Below are 17,071 nucleotides of genomic sequence, written 5' to 3' on the forward strand. Positions count from 1 at the left end.
ATACCTATGCAAATGTAATCTTTTCAGCCTATTTAACATAATAAACTTCTTGACGAAACCTTTCGTGGAAGTTGATTGAATCAAATACATATATTTATCTACAATAAATAAAGTTCATTGTGTGGGTTACACTTTGTTTACAATTCAAAGCCATTTGACGCTTCACGCATGCACATTTAATATTTTGTTCGCACATTGACTATCGTGAATTCAGCAGTAGCCAACTTCGGACCTGCTTTATTCGGCGAAAACTGCGAGTGGAGTTTGAAAACACTGAAAATTATTAGTCACAATTATTTTCCACGACATTTTGATACTTTTATTAATTAATTATTAATTAAAAGCCTCTTTATTTCCTTAACTTAATTTCACAGAGTTTTAAACTTATTTTATCTAATGTATATATATGTATGTATAAGTATAATGTAATATAAGTAAAGTATTTGGTTATATAAACAAAGTATTTAGTTAAGGCCCCTGATGGGTATAGGCCTCCTCCAACAAATTCCAGTCTTTTCTTTCTCTCGCTTTAGTGATCCAGTCTTTTCCAGCATGCTTTTTAATCTCGTCTACCCAGCGTTCATTCGGACGGCCTCTGGCTCTCTTGCCAATTGGCCCTGGCCAGCTTGTAGACAAATACGTCCATCTTTCATCCTTCATCCGTGCTACGTGGCCGGCCCATTTCCATTTGAGCTTTGATACTTACATAATCTAAATAAAACTAAATCTATGTTTACACATAAAAGAATACTTAAATTAATAAACGACGTCGACAAATTGATCCTCATCGCTGTCAAAATTAAGATCATTTATCAGTTTAGGCTTTCAGGCGTAATTAAATTGCCATTACATTACCTTGAATATAATCTAGGTATTTATTTTAATTTTATCTGTATAGACTAGTAGTTAAATACGCGTCCAACATAGCGTAACAAGGAAGAATTCTGCCGCAGTTCTATATCTAATCTTAAGATTATATCAATTAGGTCCAATTTAGCAATACTTTACACACGGAGTATAGTGTGTGTACGTTTGTAATTGTTTACCATCCAAACTACATTTACCTACGGAACAAAATATTGTTGTTTGTTTTTTTTGCTTACTGAGACCCTTGAATGGCTTTTAGCTACAGTTGCGCGTATTTCCGTTCATCCCCTGATTTCATTCTCTCAAGGGGATGACCGAATTACGATACACGTATACTACATATATTTTAGAACTTAGTACCTATATGATCTATGATAGATATTTATTTGTTTTTCTTTTTAATTTCAGAGTGAATCTTCGAGTAGTGACTAGTGTTCTAATAAAGATGCTCTAACATGAATGGTTACGTTTTTTAAGTAGATACGTAAACAAGATAATATATGATGACAAGTAGTCTCTATTTTCCTTATGATTGAGTGCATATTCCCCCTATTGTTTTGCTTTATTGCTCTCTATTTGTAGAAATGAAAGTGAGATGGATGGAAGTGTTTACCAACTTATGTTTCATATATTTCTCGCAATCTGTTCTCACTTTAATTATTCATAGTTATTTCTAATTGTTTTTTAGCTAATCTCATCGCAAAATTATATAAATATCACTCTCCATATTTTATATATGAAAATTCTCTATATTTCTTTTATTGCACGAATTTCAATGGACGATGTCCATTTGTCCCAGCTGTACCAATTCGGATCCAAATTACACACTCGTAAATTCACAACAGTTTTCATTTTGCAAATTACTAGCGGATTTTTGGGCGCGTAGATTCTAGGATTTTCTGCGCGTGTTACATTGAAAAACCGTGCGGAAAATCCGGTAGCGTAAAAGTGCTACGAAAGCAACTGAAGTTAAATGTAGGTAGGTATACAAGCTGTTGATTTGCATCCGTGCCATATTTAAAGAGGCAATTATGCTAATGATTCTCGACCCAAATCAATAAAAAAATTGGTACGTAATTTTTTTTCGGAGTTCCGTAAATGTCATCTAGCCTTATTTAAACTTGGCGCGTATGTTACTGGCATTAAAACCGTGCTGCACCCTCACACAAACGCAAACACAGAGCATACGCAACGATCACTCATAAATTTCATTCATAAAATTGGATTACTTCTGAAATACCACGACATTACAATGACAAAAAAAGCAGTGCATATTAGTTATTTCCCATCTACTGTATTTTCAATCGATTATTTACGTATTGTATGTCCTCCTCCTGAACTATGGCACAAATGCAAATCAACACCTTGTATAGTTGCAATTTGAAAGACGAGGAACGTAAGACAATCAATTAGTCTAAATGGATCCTGAATAGTGTGGTAACTCTTTATAATAATTGTATTAAAAATCTCATAGAAATAATTTATGATTTTTCCTGGAATTAGTGTTTAAATCTGTTCATAATGGTGGTCTCGATCTTCGATATGTTTGCTGATTACAAATTGTAAGTATAAGCGTCAAATCTGATAAAATAAAAATATATCACAAAACTCATAGCGATTAAATGTTGAGTCATATGGAAATATCGTAAACTTTTATTTATAAGTTCTTCAAACAATTAGATATTGGTTGTGTGAATCAGCCAATAATTTTCTCTTATTCTCCTTGCTAGATTCCGTATTGATTCCGTAGAACTAGATAAGCGACTACGGAACATAGGGTCGTAACTTTCTCAAGTAGTTAGTGAAATTAATAACCGTACAAGCCAACACACCATTGTAATGACAGTATGTATTACCTACCTAGACGAATGTGACAAAGTGAACTGATTTGCTCTCTGAATTGATAAGGAAGGTACTGAAGAGAAGGTAGGAGGTATCAAAAGGTACGGAAATCAAAAACTTAAATTACTTTTGGGACGCGTGTTACCTAACTCCTCCTAAACATCAGAATGGTTAATATGGTTCGTCCGCTTTATTAAGGCCATGTACAATTTTTGTGTCGAAATTGAACAAAAATGTCCATACAACTCATATCAGAAAATCATCCACTGACAGAAGCTTCATTCAGATTTATAGATCCCATTACATTGCGATAATAATACACGCACTAAGCAAAATAGCACGAAGTAGGTATTAACATAAATACCTAATCGTAAATCAAAAGAAGAATCTCCCAAAATAAGTTGGGTATTTCTTAAAGTGAATCCAATAAACAGACCATAAAACTACCTAATACAATTTAAAAATAGTATATATTGAATTTAAAATAAAAGTCTTACAAACTCTAAAAAAATGCTTAACACGTAACTACGAGATGTTACTATAAAAATGTTAACTCAATTGTTTACTAATGTACATTAGAAAAAACGTTTAACGCGATCGTTTGCTTATGTAATAAACCAATTCGAAGATCCCTTGCAATACAAGAATATCATGATGTTCCAAACACATCTTTAGATACTTTTAGTGTTGCTGTTTAATCAAAGAAACAATTTAACATAACGTGTATTAAAACAAAAGGCACTTAAAAAGTGTTATAATTTGATTTGGACTGTCGCTAATTAAACTCTCACTATGACTATAGTAGTAAGAATTTATTGAACTGAAAAGAATATTATCGACACTGAAGTACGCATTTAACAGTAACCACTATAAAAGCAAGTTATCGACCTAGTAAGATTATGTAGTCTTAATGACATTAAGCATTGAGTGGCCCTAGAGTGGAGCTCACGTAAAATTTCTGTATTTTCTTAGAATGTATTTTGTAAACAAATAGAACGCATGGTGGTCCAGACTGAACTCCCGTCAAGGAAAACATGTAAATCCTAGCGGTGAGACATGCATTCCTATATTTAATGTGCGTGTATGTTTGACGTGTGTATATTAACTGAATTCTACTAATCGCTATAAAGTAGACTCTTATCAAATAAGATTATCTACTTAAAAACCTCTGGCATTGATATCTTTCTTTCAGTGTCGTGAGATCCTTGGTGATTGCAGAGTGGCAGCTGTCGCTCTAATAAAGTTTTCGATTAACAATTATGTTTTAGTAAAACCTGTCTGCGGCTGCCACCTCGTTCTAGAGCAAGTCGATATAAAGTGAGTAAAAATTTGTAGAGTATTTCTGTATTGGTTTATTTTATCACCGCAACAAATGATTGTGTGGTTATTACTCTATTAGCACCTTCGATAAACATGGAGCAATAAATAGGCTATTGAATGGTGTTCAGCAGTTTATATCTAAAGCGATTGTGTTATTATCGTGGACTATCTGTAGCTATCGGTATTCAACTAAGTAGTGTTATGTTACTATTAATTCCAGTTTCAAGTAGCTACCGGCTAAAAACCTTGCTTTTCCTAGTTTACGCGCACGTGTATTTTTGTGATATCTGTTTGAAAATAATACACCCGGCAGATAATTGATATGCATGGAAATGAGCGGGTTGCATTAAAATCACATTGTATTCGCAATCTAATGAAATAAACCTATGCATATTATTTGATGGTCTATACGCTATCACGCTGATCCCTGGAATTAGATACCTATTAGTATTATTAGCGAATTAAGTAACTTAGCTGAACAGCTAAAAGTGCGTAATTTTTTTTAATATGTGCCAATTTGCAACTGTGTTTCGGAATCTTCTGGATTGCATTTAGTAGTACTAAAATGTCAACGTAAGTAATTTTGTAAACAAAAATAACTCGCACGTTGTTAAGTAATATAGTTAGTTTCCTAGAACCGCTCCGTCTTTCCGCACGATACGGATTAGTGGGCTGTCACATTAGCTCGTTCGTACGTACATTGGCAATTATGTCCTTATCACAATCGATATAATCAATCAAATTCGATAATAATCTATTATATCTACATTCTGATCGATTAATATAACGTTATTCACAATTTTAAGAGAGTTAAAAATATAAGAGAAGATCAAAAATTCAAAATTAAAATAATTCTTCATGGCTTCCGCTTTTTAGGAAAATTAATACCATTTAGTAATTAGATATAGTTTAATCTAAATAAACGTGAAATTAATTTAAATTGTTAATGCTATTCCATAAAATACTATCGGCCACGGCAGCTGTTTTATATAGTGCACAAGAGCTTGAACAGTCTCTGGTGCACTCACTATTCTTCACTCTCACAGTCCGATGGGATGGCAACCCGAAACCCAGAGAGATCATGATCAGAACCGGCATTTACGTATCTACTTTCCAAGCCACAGATGTCACCCCAAAGTACCACTAAGTATCTTGACCCGGGAATCGAACTTGAGACTTTATGCATGGCGGTCGCTTTTGCGAACTGTAATATATAAAACGGGGCGATTTAAGAGTATGAGAAAAAAATGAATAAATAGTTCACATTAAAAATATTGATTTAAAATTATAGTAGGCATATCGTATCAGCACAAGATGTTAGATATCAACGACTTAGGTCGACGTAGGTACTTTTCGAACCATTTAATTGTTTGAGAATATTAGATAATCACATGCCACATATCATCATCATCATCGGGTCCTGTGGCTTCGATAGGACATAAGATAATACAAAATATTTATTTACTACTTTTTTTACTCTATAGTATAAAATACTTACTCATAGTGCTTGTAACTGAACGAGTTTTTCTACTTCTAGTTCCAAATCTTTGGATCGGTCGCACGAAGAAACATGACACGCTCAAACCTTAACGTCATCCTTTGGAGTTTACTCCTGGCCACTTGCTGTACGCAAATTAATGGAAACAGCAGTAAGTATCATACAAGTAAACTACACACAAACATTTCGATTCACAAAGGCATCACGTTATACCAAGTATGGCAAACCTAATCACAATAAATTAAATACTTTAGGATACTTGACTTATATACGTCAATCAACACAAAGAAAAAATATAAATACGTTTTGATTTTATGTGATTAGGTTTGACACACTCGATATAAGTAACGTGTATGAGGTAATTTGTCGGTATATATATACCCGATATTTTAAGTAGCGAACACGTGTTATTTTCGTTCGAATAAAAATCCTTGTTAACGACCCAACTGTATTGTGTATCTGCAACCAAGTAATGCAATCATTTCAAGTTTAACTTGTAAAAGAAAGACGTTTGACGACAATCAGACAGCTAGATACTAATCTAGTTAAATTACGGTACTATTGTTTATTGGTAAAGATTGTAGATTATTATTGGATTGTTTATAAAGTACTGAAACAAGTGGTTTTGCGAACCATATCGTGGTTTGACTTGCGCCGACCATCGCATCGATTGCTTCATTAAATGTACATATTATCAGTATCCGATCAACCACTGATTTTACTCATTGATTTTTTGGGAGACCACGCGTCCCATGTAATACGTAACGCGGGTGTAATTAATATGTAATTTTGTGAAATATTTTTATCAGATGAAACGGAATTCTTCAATTCGGTGCATCCTATTAGTCGAAATGGTAAAATAGTGTTCGTGCACGAGGAACTAATGAAAAAACTGGATAGTGAGCATGAGACTTGGCACTGGACTCCTTGGTTGAGAACGAGGCTGGAGATCACGGACGAGGGCATCGCCCGCGAGATCGACTGTGTCACTGGGGACTCTATTGACAGTTTCCCTGATGGGATCTTTGATGGTAAGTGATAATTCGCTGACGAATAATAATCTATGTAACATTTCTTCTTTATATACACACCATAAATCACGTCAGAAAATTTTAACCCACACTAAAATACATTTTGAGATAACGCTACCCTTTTCAAGTTCAGTCGTTTTTACTTACAATTCCTTTGAAGAGTATAGATCAAACAATTAATTTTCATTTAAAATAACAAGTAATATCTATTTTAATTTGTTATTCCAGACGAGCAGTTGAGGCGGGGTGCTTTCCTTTTATATGCACTGTTTGGTATCTACTCATTTACGCTATTGGCTATTGTATGTAATGATTATTTCATCCCTTGCGTCGAACTGATTTGCGATGACTTAAAAATACCTCAGGTATGTCTACAAGAATGTAATAAATCTTATTTTATTGTTATTTATTTATTTACGTATATAGTTGTTTATCTACTTCTAGAGATTATGTATTTTACCTTGGATGCTAAACTTTATGACTTGGATCAATGCTTACCATCCTATTTCAGGTTTTGAAATAAATATTTATATTCATATACCTAATTTATCTTACTAACTATTGTATTTCAGAATGTAGCCGCTGCAACATTCATGGCAGTCGCCACTTCTTGTCCTGAATTCTTTGTCAACGTTATATCAACCTTTTTGACTGAATCTGACATGGGTATAGGAACGATAGTCGGTTCTGCCATCTTCAATGCTCTCGGAGTAGCTGCTGTTGGAGGTCTTGCTGCTATCAGGGTAAACACAACATCAAATAAATTAAAACTTTACCTTCAAGTATTTTTGACAAGAATCGTGTAAATTGATCTATTTCATTTTCCAGCCTATCCCAATAGAAGCAAGACCCGTCACCAGAGATGTGGTTATCTACATGGTTAACGTCGGTGTGTTGGTAGCTTTCGTGTGGGATGGACAGATCGACTGGTACGAAGCTCTCGTACTGGGAATCCTTTACATCCTCTACTTCATCGTTATGTTCAACAGCATGAGGATGTTTGCCGTGTATGATAGACTCGTTGCCAGAATGTGCAAAAAGAACAACTCAGACAGTATGTATTAATAATTATTTTTTATGAGGCATTTTTATGTTAGCTTTTTGAAGGTGTTTTAAAATATTATGGCATTGTTACAGTTGCTATGGTAATTCCTACGGAAAATGGGAAATCAGTCGAAGAAGGTGTTGATAACAAAGGATTCAGTGATGTGGATGCTGATTATCCTGAGAAAGTGAATGTCGTTGAAAAAGGTATATAATATAATTTATTATTCGTGGAATAAAAGGGACTGTAATTGGAAAGACATCGGTATTTTAATTTAAACGCTGTGTATACAGAATGCAGGAAGATTTCATTTGTTTAGATTAAAACAATGCTTTAAGCGAAAATAAAAGTTTCGAATACATTACTGACATATTGTAACAACAATAACAACGTTTTTTATATCGTTTTCAGTTGAAGAAGAGAATGTTAAACCCAAGAAGAGTATATTCCGGTGGCCCCGAGAGAACTCGTGGGTTTACAAAGTGTGGTGGCTTTACACTTGGCCTTTAAAACTAGTGTTAGGATTCACAATTCCGTCTCCAATTACTTACAAGAAGTTGTATCCACTGGCTTTCTTTATGTGCATTGTTTGGATCGGGGCCAACTCCTACTGTGTCTCGTGGAGCATGACAGTTATTGGTAAGTTCCATCACTTTATACTGGTCTTATACAGATAATATTATGCAAACCAATACCTATAGTGGCTGCAAGATTGCCCGTAAATTGTATCTTAAGTGAATACTGTGCACTTTGTTGTTGTGACTCTTTGTCGTCCTCCGGATATTAGTTATCTATTAATACCTATATAATTATTCTGCGTAGTTGCTTGTTATTATATAATAAAAGACATTGCCACGGTTTGGAACAAGTGCTGCCTGGGAATGTGACTTGAATAAAAAAACAAACGGGGTGAGCTAAATAAAACCGTTTAAAAAGTATATTATTTATAAAATTAAAATTTAATAAAATAAAAGATCTATTTATCCACATTTTAATATCCATCTCAATCGCTTCTGATGAAGACACTAGTCTTTTAATAAATGAATCATATGGAATCATCCTATATTAGAACGTCGTATATCGTATTATTGTATATTAGTTTATCCAGCCAGAGGCTATAACCCTGATTCTCTATCTAAAAATGATATTACGTTTCCTCAATGTTGACCTTCTTTTCTGAGAAACATTTCGACTAAGCAAGGTTATCCTTGTTCGTACAAATTCGGGCTTGACAGGATTTAATGTGGACAGAAATTCTTCGGGATTTTATTAGAGACTGGGTAATGGACATACGAAGTCAAGAAAATTCTGACTTTGTGACTAAACAATTCGCATTTGGAAAGACTGTAATGCCCTGCCATGACATTATCGCTTGGAGAGAAAAAGTCAATGGTCTTTAGTTATGAAAAATGTGTTTTGCACTTAGGAAAAACTCCTAAAGGTAACCTTAACCCAGCAACAATATTGCGCAATAAAATTGAAGATGATTGATCATAATTTATTATGATAATTGTAATTCATTTCACCTTACTGAGAGGAACAATAAATCGACATTATTTTCCTCAAAATATACCTACACCTACCCATGTCATGATTCCTATCCTTTTTGTTGTATTTTTTATTTATTTATGAATTGTTTGTGTTTTTCTTCAGGGCATACTTTCTTCATTCCTGAATCAGTGATGGGCATGACGTTTTTGGCGTTCGGTGGCTGTTTGCCTGAGGCATGTTCAGTTTTCATCATGTCAAGGCGAGGTACGTACAAATAGGATTAGATCAAGCATAATTCGAATATAACATATTTATTCATGCTACTCATTTTTATATTAACGTCTGCGAAAGTAATCGTTGCTATGCGAATGTTTCTATATTCAATCATTCAGTTTTATTAGTTTGTTTATGTTAGCGTTTCACACTCGTTCAATAGCAGTTATAGTTCAATTCAATAACGGCTTGCATTTGGCCATCCTACAAAACATTTCTATTGTTAAACTTATCTTTTCCGTATACTTATAAAATTGTTGCTGACATTGCGTGCATGTAATTATTTGTATTAAGAATATTATATACCCCTGGGTTTTAAGCGATTATCGAGCAAATCCAAAATGCGTACATGTGCAATTGCATATAATTAACATTATCTTATTAAGATTCCCTAAATATCGAAAGCTGAAGATTATATTGATTTACATTCATTTCATCCTCATTAGTATGTACGTAATTCTATGATAACTAAAGATAAAATGTTATTGTAGAATTTTGATCATGTTTTATTATTTTGTAACAAATCATCATACCGTTGCATAAAAATCATAAGTTTGAAAAATGCCTTGTTAACGATTTAGCATTATGGTTTGCTTTCTTATGCGATTACCTACCTAAAGACACGTTAAACATTTGCGCCTAGTAGGATAGTTAAAGATTCCTGAATATAATGAAATACCTAGGTATATTTAAAAGAAACTGCACCCCAGACTTATTTTTATAAGTTTTGTTTTCTGCATAAAAGTATTATTCAGCAAGTACCCAATGGTGTGCATGATTTTTTTTGTACACATAGGTATATAAGCGTAGCATAAAAAGCGTAGCATTGCGAATTACTTGTTTATCAACTATAATCCCTATCAGTATTTAAATACCTCTATCTTTAATTGATATCCGTGTTACTTATTTATGTTTTTATAAAAATCGATTTTCTGATAATGTTAATTAATTCCGATTTTTTGTTACAGGCGAGGGTGGAATCGGAGTATCAAATGCTTTAGGAGCGAATTCTTTGGCTATATTGTTTGCGCTGGGTCTGCCGTGGCTGATCAAGACTCTGACGTTACTCAGTCAGGGTGCGGACCAGACCGCCGTCCTCATCAACTCAGCAGGCATTGACTTCGTAGTGGGTTCTCTGCTCGTCGCTGTCGTATGCTTGTGGATCACGCTTTTCATCGGCAAGTTCACCCTCAGGAGAACTCTCGGTGCCGTCCTCCTAGTTCTTTACGCAGTCTTCATCACGTTCGCAATCCTTGTCGAAATGGGCATTATCTTGGACAGGGGTATTGAAATATGCTGAGTAATTAGTACGCAGTTTCATTGGATTACGATAACTGAGTAAATCATCAGTAGAGTTTATTCATTCTTCATGGCTTAAAGTATGCTTAGACTGATTACTTAGATCCTGACAGTTACAAAATGTGGATAAATAATAATAATTGAAAAAAATATGTCATGTAGAGGCGGCTTCACGCTGTCCTTATTTTCTTAAATAAAAACGTAGATTTTTTGAATGTAGAATTCGATGTTGTTTTGAAATGCAGCTCTTCTAAAGCGTGGATGTCAAAGAAGAACTGCCCACGTGTGAAAAAGCTCTTATATGATATTCTGGATGTGGTATAAAACTGAGCATTGCCTTGGAGTATTAGTTAGACAATTTTATAATTACCAAGAGAGTAAAGATGAACAAGGTGCGAGCTAGTCTGATACATGGCCGATTTCGGCTTGCAATTAGATTTTTTATGTATGAAGTGACTGGTTATTTTAAGTGAAAATAGTATGTTAAAGACTTTAAAACGTTGAACAGAGTATATCAACATATTTATGGATTCTCACCAACATTGATTTGAAAATAAAGTGCAAGTATTTTCAGATAAGGATATATTTTGCCAGGCTTCCTTCCAGTCTGTCAAAATATATTTTTTATTTAAGATTAGGAGACATTGGGTACAAAAGTAACAGTGGGTCGAAAGTAACAAAATTTCACCGTGAAACAGCGAAAATGGCTTCAGCTATCACTAAAGATCTGGTTTTGTTGAAATGAGTATGATATGTAATAAATGTAAAAGTACAAAAGTGTTACATTTTCACTTGGTCTCACTTTCAGAGTCACGTGGTAGAAGTATGGACTATTGATTTTTATTTGAAAGAAATTGTATTAACGACAATAATTATTATATAATTAAAATACATTGAGATAAAGTGTTATTCTTATATGTAGACATAACTTATTGCAGTGTACTTAAATACATTGGATATAATGCCCAGCTCCTGTAGACAGAAAATAATTCGTTTCACTTATTTACAGTAACTTTGAAGTTCATTTTGAGAGGTTCTGTCAAAAAAACTGCTATTTTAAGCAGCGAAAACTCCTTTGGATGTTAATTATATGGTATGGATAAATAAAATATTTTTTGCCACCCCCAGTTATTACAGCTAGAAAAGTGTACATAGCCTTTAACAAAATAAGCATCGAAATGGTTTCCCCGTTTCCTCACTATGGTTTAGATAGGTAAATAAATAAAATGACTCAAAGCCATTAAGGAAAAAAATATTCTGAACAACATTGTAAACAATAAGAATTTGCACAATACTCATGATATTCCGAGTGGCTAGATCTTTAAACCAGGCACTCAAACCATTTGTAGTGATATTTATCTACAATGTTGGTCAACCGTTTCATAAATAAACAAGGTTACAGCATAAACGTACCTACTGTTTTCATATATTCCGTACTGAGCTCATCTTTAGAATAAGATTTAGATCAAACACTACTATGGGACGCAGCCAGCGTACTGCGTTTTTTAAAGTGGAAAGTAAGTAGGTTACCTACCAAAGTTTGTTTACCTGAAGGTGTAAACACTGGCACATTGCCGCATCCAACTGAAAACCGACCCCGACATAGTTGGGAAAAGGCTCGGAAGATGAAGATGATGATGACCTAAAGTGGCTAAGTAGCCGCCGGGGTCGATCGAGCGATCGAAAGTTAAACAACGTTCGGTGAGGTTCGTGGGTTGGTGATAGAAGGGACGTAACATTCGCGGGTCTCGACTGTCATTTACAGTTTTGGCAGTTGTAACTGTTAGTCAGAAGCCAAAAAGTCTGACGGCATGTTTTTGCAAGAGGTATCAGGTTGCCCATGTCGCTGGGTCGAGGAGTTCAGTAGTCCCTTCATGTCAAACACTGGTACTCATTTGCATCCGGTGAGACTGGTAGCTGTACCCATAGGGAAAAGGCTAGGCAGCTGATGTAATGCTCTCTTATGCTCCACACTCATAAAACGTCGATAAGAGGTGTTCGTTCGTAAAGCGTGGTACGTGATAATGTATACATACCTACTCCCATTAGTACCTATCTAAGAAATTACGATCGGTAAAATTTTGTAATACTTTGTTTTTGCTACTGATAAAATACACAATAGACCATAATTCCAGTAGTTAACTTCAACAGTTGATATAATATTATTTATTTAAATTATTTTATTTGTTTTGTGGAAAAAAATCGAACTACTGAGACGTCTTATCACTAAGGTCGTGAGTCTTAGAGGTCTGCAGACAGAATTTGGATGCGAAAAGCTGAACACCGAGCCATATGGTAATGCCAATAATAATTAGTCTGGGTACGAATAATGCCTGAGATCCTTCGGTTTCTGTTTAAACTGGGAATTTTTAATTTAACAATGTAAATTGCATCAACTTATAGTCGTCTGATTGATTTAAGAGCAAAAGTGTCAAGGACCTATAACAATGTTCCTACACAACAAAATCGTAACCTTGCTCAAAGTCACAATAGGTAGGTATTTGTTGTTCCGATCAGAGAAGTAATACCATCATTTTTTTTAGTGTCGTCTATTCACTTTTATACCTATTCTGTTTTGAAGATTCCTGCAAAAAAACAACAAAAAAGCGGGAAATCATTTAATAAAGAAAAACGCACTCATACAGACACAGATATCTTCTGTCGATTATATTATTCTGAGTATATTCAGGTTAGCATAGTCATTTACATAATATTCACATATCACTTACATTAATATTAAATTATATTATAATTACATAATTGACCTACGCGGTTATAGTTTAGGTCATACAACGTGGTCTCTGGTATTCACTAAGCTCTCACCCCCGGTTACACCTGAAAAACGTGAAATGTGCGTTATTACATAAGCATAAGGATATATTTTCCTTGGCACGCTTATTGAATAATATTCTGATATATGTATGTAACCCTGAAATAAATAGATAATATTGAATTATTTTACATTCTGTGAAGTAAGCACTTAGATGAAATGCTTTTAATGGCATGTCGGTACCTACTGTCGAGGCTGTTTTGAAGGAATTCCGTTCACATGGGTGCGTACAAAGTAAATATATCAACTGAAAGTGATCTCTTTGAATTTGAGGAGTTATTTCATTAGTAGATACTTATATAAAATAGTGTATTATATTACAAACGATCACAAACACAAATGAATTAAAGGCATTACTAGATAAGATCACAATTAGCAGCTAACTGTTTGCTTCTAAAACACTCAATCATTGATAATGTGTTGTAGATAAAATATGAGTAATCTATTTGTGTACAGGCTGTTGACCACTGACTTGTATTGCGTCGTGTCATATCGACGCGATTGAAATGTGCAGAACAATTCAAGTGTGACGTAAAGCCGAATGAAATCCTCCTGAAGTGAGCTGCCAAATGTGGGTCATATCTAGAAGAACGAGCTCAGCGTTAATTGCTATTAAACAAGCTACAGATGGCAGGCATGTTATGCAGTGTAATCGAATTGGTGATTGAATAAGCAATTGGATTAAAAGTGAATTTTGATGAAAATTGTCGAATTGGTTACCACCTCTTTTTTCAAACGACGCTGAGTTCGAGCGCCGTTTGCTTAATAGTATTTAATATTATCTTAGAGCTAATGAAATAAGATTTAAAACCGACCCAGTTAATGGGTATGTGTTACCAGTCATAGGGATGCCCTCGTTATTTGTGCGAAATCGTGATAAGTATGTTTTTGTGGCGACCACGACGTCATGGTTGGTGAAGCAGAATAGTATCGCCAAGCATAGACCCTGGGGACAAACGTTTACTTCCCTGTACAATGTGTTCAAAAGATTTATAGGAAACAGTTTACCTGCAGTTCCTTTCCTCTTTAAGTAAATACTTTACGTAAGTGAAGTAGTTTGACTATATTGTGTTATGGTTTGTTTTCCCTGATAAATAAAATATAGTAAATTCTGCCAAAAGTGAATCGCAACCTTTTCACTGATATGGATATAATTTTTTTTTATCATAGAACCTCTTTGTTTCAGTTCTAAAATACTAAACACTACAGTTGATTAGTTACACTTGAGACAAGCAAACAAAGTCCAATGCAAAGATTGTTATGTCGTAAACATTGATATTTTATACATAGTCCATCAAATCATCGCGGCATGTGGAGTAACTGAGGAGTTCTGAATAAATAACTGAATATCAAATACCTGTAAACTCGTAAGAAGTGCCGATACAATCTGATAGGTTTTTTCCCATGGTGAGTCAGGCAGCGGTCGAAATGGTATTAAAACGAAATGTAGTCCGAATAGAGGGACCTGCGTACAAAGAAATAAAGTCTCTATAAGTTTCTTCTTTAAACTGTAAAAAATAGGATGGGATAAGGTACATCTAAATAAAACTGTTTAAGATAGGGTCCTTAATCAGCAGATCTTTGTCATGGTATTCATGAAGGAATCCAATCGAGGCGTTATTTTAGCTAAACTTTCAAAGTTAGTAACATGATACAATCAGACTCAATTGAACCGGTAACGGCACTTTATTCGTACAGAAGTCAGATATTCTTATCGGAATGGAGTTTTCGAGTAAAATCAGAGATTCATAACTCACGAGCATGTAAATATCGTTTCAGAAACTACTTTAGCTCGCAGTAGCAGAACTTTCACTTTACGCATAGAATTTGAAATTCAAGAATTTTAATAAAAATCAGTAAAGATTGTCGAAATGGAAGTAAAAGTATCGTAGACGCTTTGATTTTGTAAAAGAAACACAATAGCAAATACGCACGGCTGAACAATTGCTCATAATATAGCTGAATACAAATTGTACTTACTTACATATTATTTGCTTCCGAATTCTCTGAAATAAAAAGGTGACGAAACGGTGCCGCTTGAATTACAAATGAGTGCTAATCTAATCTGCCTCCGAGTCGATGAAGAAAGCCCAGTTTATTTGTTCGTATGTTTACTCGCAGATAGAGTAACTGAGGGTAACCTTAGAGCTTATTTAACTATTTACCGTGCAACCTGTTGCGAAGCATATTTATAGGTAAAAAACTTGAAGACGTTTCTTTACCGTTAATTACTTTACCTAATATAATTTTGTTACAGTCAGATACAACGTAATTTCTGTTTTTACTGAGTTAAACTCAGTCTACATAAAAATATGTAAACCAGCGGAACATGGCACTCCAAGGACCGAAAAGCATGACTAAAACGGAACTAAGCTGTAATACGAATTACCTGCGACAGGATCTAGCCAATATCTGGCCTCATTGGAATGGAATTGAAATGGACTTAATTAAAATATAAACCGTAAATATTTTTTTTACCATTTAATATTTTTAAATATTGGTACAAAGGTATACTATCCTAGCCTGTACCTACACACGGCGGAGATTAAGTTTATAAGAAAAGAAGATCAGACTATAAAACCAACACGCGATGTCACTACCATCTTTACCATTAGTCCATTTTTTTACATTGTGGAAAATAGCATGTGAAAGAAATTTTGAGCATTGGTTAAGTAAAGACTTACCAATATGAGAGCGGCTCTCGCAGCCTTCCTCGCCGCTACAGAGGCGTGCTGGTTCGGTGCTGGGTGCAACTTCGTCAGTAGCACCCGTACCACGTTCACCAGAAATACTGCAAGCATAGAACATAATCTTCTATTCAAAGCAACGCCTTCAGTATTATGAGGAAACTAATAGAAGTCTAAGATATAAGTGTACAGAGGAAATGAATATTTGCGCTGAAAAGACTGCTTCGTGAACTAAAACACCTGTTTCTTCTTTAGATATGCCTAAGAGCTTCCAAACTTCAATTTTAAACAAAATATAATTCGCATTCTACCCCAGTATTACAACAGCTGAAATATTTTTATGAACAATTGAGAAGATGTCAAAAAACTTGTCATCAGCTATTCATATTAATAAAGATCTACCAATTTCTAGAAGTATTAATTAATGCCAGAACAATTATTTAAAGTAGCTCAGAGACTCGTCCAAACTTTTAATTTGTTTATCGGCAAATCTTATTGGTGTGAGAGGCAGGTTGTATTTCTACTGGGTTTTATGAAGGAATTTTAATACCTGCATTGGATATTTATTCTGTGCAAATACTACACCTGGTACGTACATACGAGTAAGTCAGTAAAATACAATTAAGTAACCACCTTCTTATTTAAAAAAAATATATTTTGACTTGGAAATACTGATCCAGTTTTTGGTTTAATTGAGTAAAGGTCTCTTTAAGTTTAAATTTTAATAAAAAGGCAACGATGCCTGAGTTTTGTGACCGATGAATTATGCGATATTATAGGTTGAGGGGATACTATTTAGGGAATCATTTTGTTCAGATCAACGTTTCTATATTTCATATTGCAAGAAAAAAATCGGCGGAAAAGTTTTAGTTAGACTTGCACTGTACT

General features: G+C 34.4%; 2 protein-coding genes across 5 annotated transcripts in view; one reads left to right on the forward strand and one right to left on the reverse strand.

Annotated features, from left to right (window-relative positions):
* Window positions 1–3,888: 3,888 nt before the first annotated feature.
* LOC124644762 (sodium/potassium/calcium exchanger 3-like) lies at window positions 3,889–12,074 on the forward strand. Its single transcript, XM_047184291.1, has 10 exons — window positions 3,889–4,026; window positions 5,567–5,678; window positions 6,337–6,558; window positions 6,787–6,923; window positions 7,131–7,301; window positions 7,387–7,612; window positions 7,696–7,809; window positions 8,015–8,242; window positions 9,257–9,358; window positions 10,336–12,074. Exons 2-10 carry the CDS (start codon window positions 5,600–5,602, stop codon window positions 10,665–10,667), a joined length of 1,611 nt encoding a protein of 536 aa, XP_047040247.1. The 5' UTR covers window positions 3,889–4,026; window positions 5,567–5,599; the 3' UTR covers window positions 10,668–12,074.
* Window positions 12,075–13,306: 1,232 nt separating this feature from the next.
* The window catches only part of LOC124644763 (calcitonin gene-related peptide type 1 receptor-like), a 35,956-nt gene continuing 32,191 nt past the window's right edge, over window positions 13,307–17,071 (reverse strand). For 2 of the 4 annotated variants that reach the window (XM_047184293.1, XM_047184292.1), the window contains 3 exons: window positions 16,181–16,287; window positions 14,854–14,961; window positions 13,307–14,442 (listed from right to left, as the gene is read on the reverse strand). In XM_047184293.1, the coding sequence (XP_047040249.1) occupies window positions 14,275–14,442; window positions 14,854–14,961; window positions 16,181–16,287 (383 nt within the window). In that variant the 3' untranslated portion in view covers window positions 13,307–14,274. The remainder of the gene's footprint in view (window positions 14,443–14,853; window positions 14,962–16,180; window positions 16,288–17,071) is intronic. The other 2 variants (XR_006986109.1, XM_047184294.1) reach the window with 2 other exon arrangements.

Source organism: Helicoverpa zea, chromosome 31, assembly GCF_022581195.2.
Source record: "Helicoverpa zea isolate HzStark_Cry1AcR chromosome 31, ilHelZeax1.1, whole genome shotgun sequence".
In the NCBI taxonomy this organism is placed as follows: domain Eukaryota; kingdom Metazoa; phylum Arthropoda; class Insecta; order Lepidoptera; family Noctuidae; genus Helicoverpa; species Helicoverpa zea.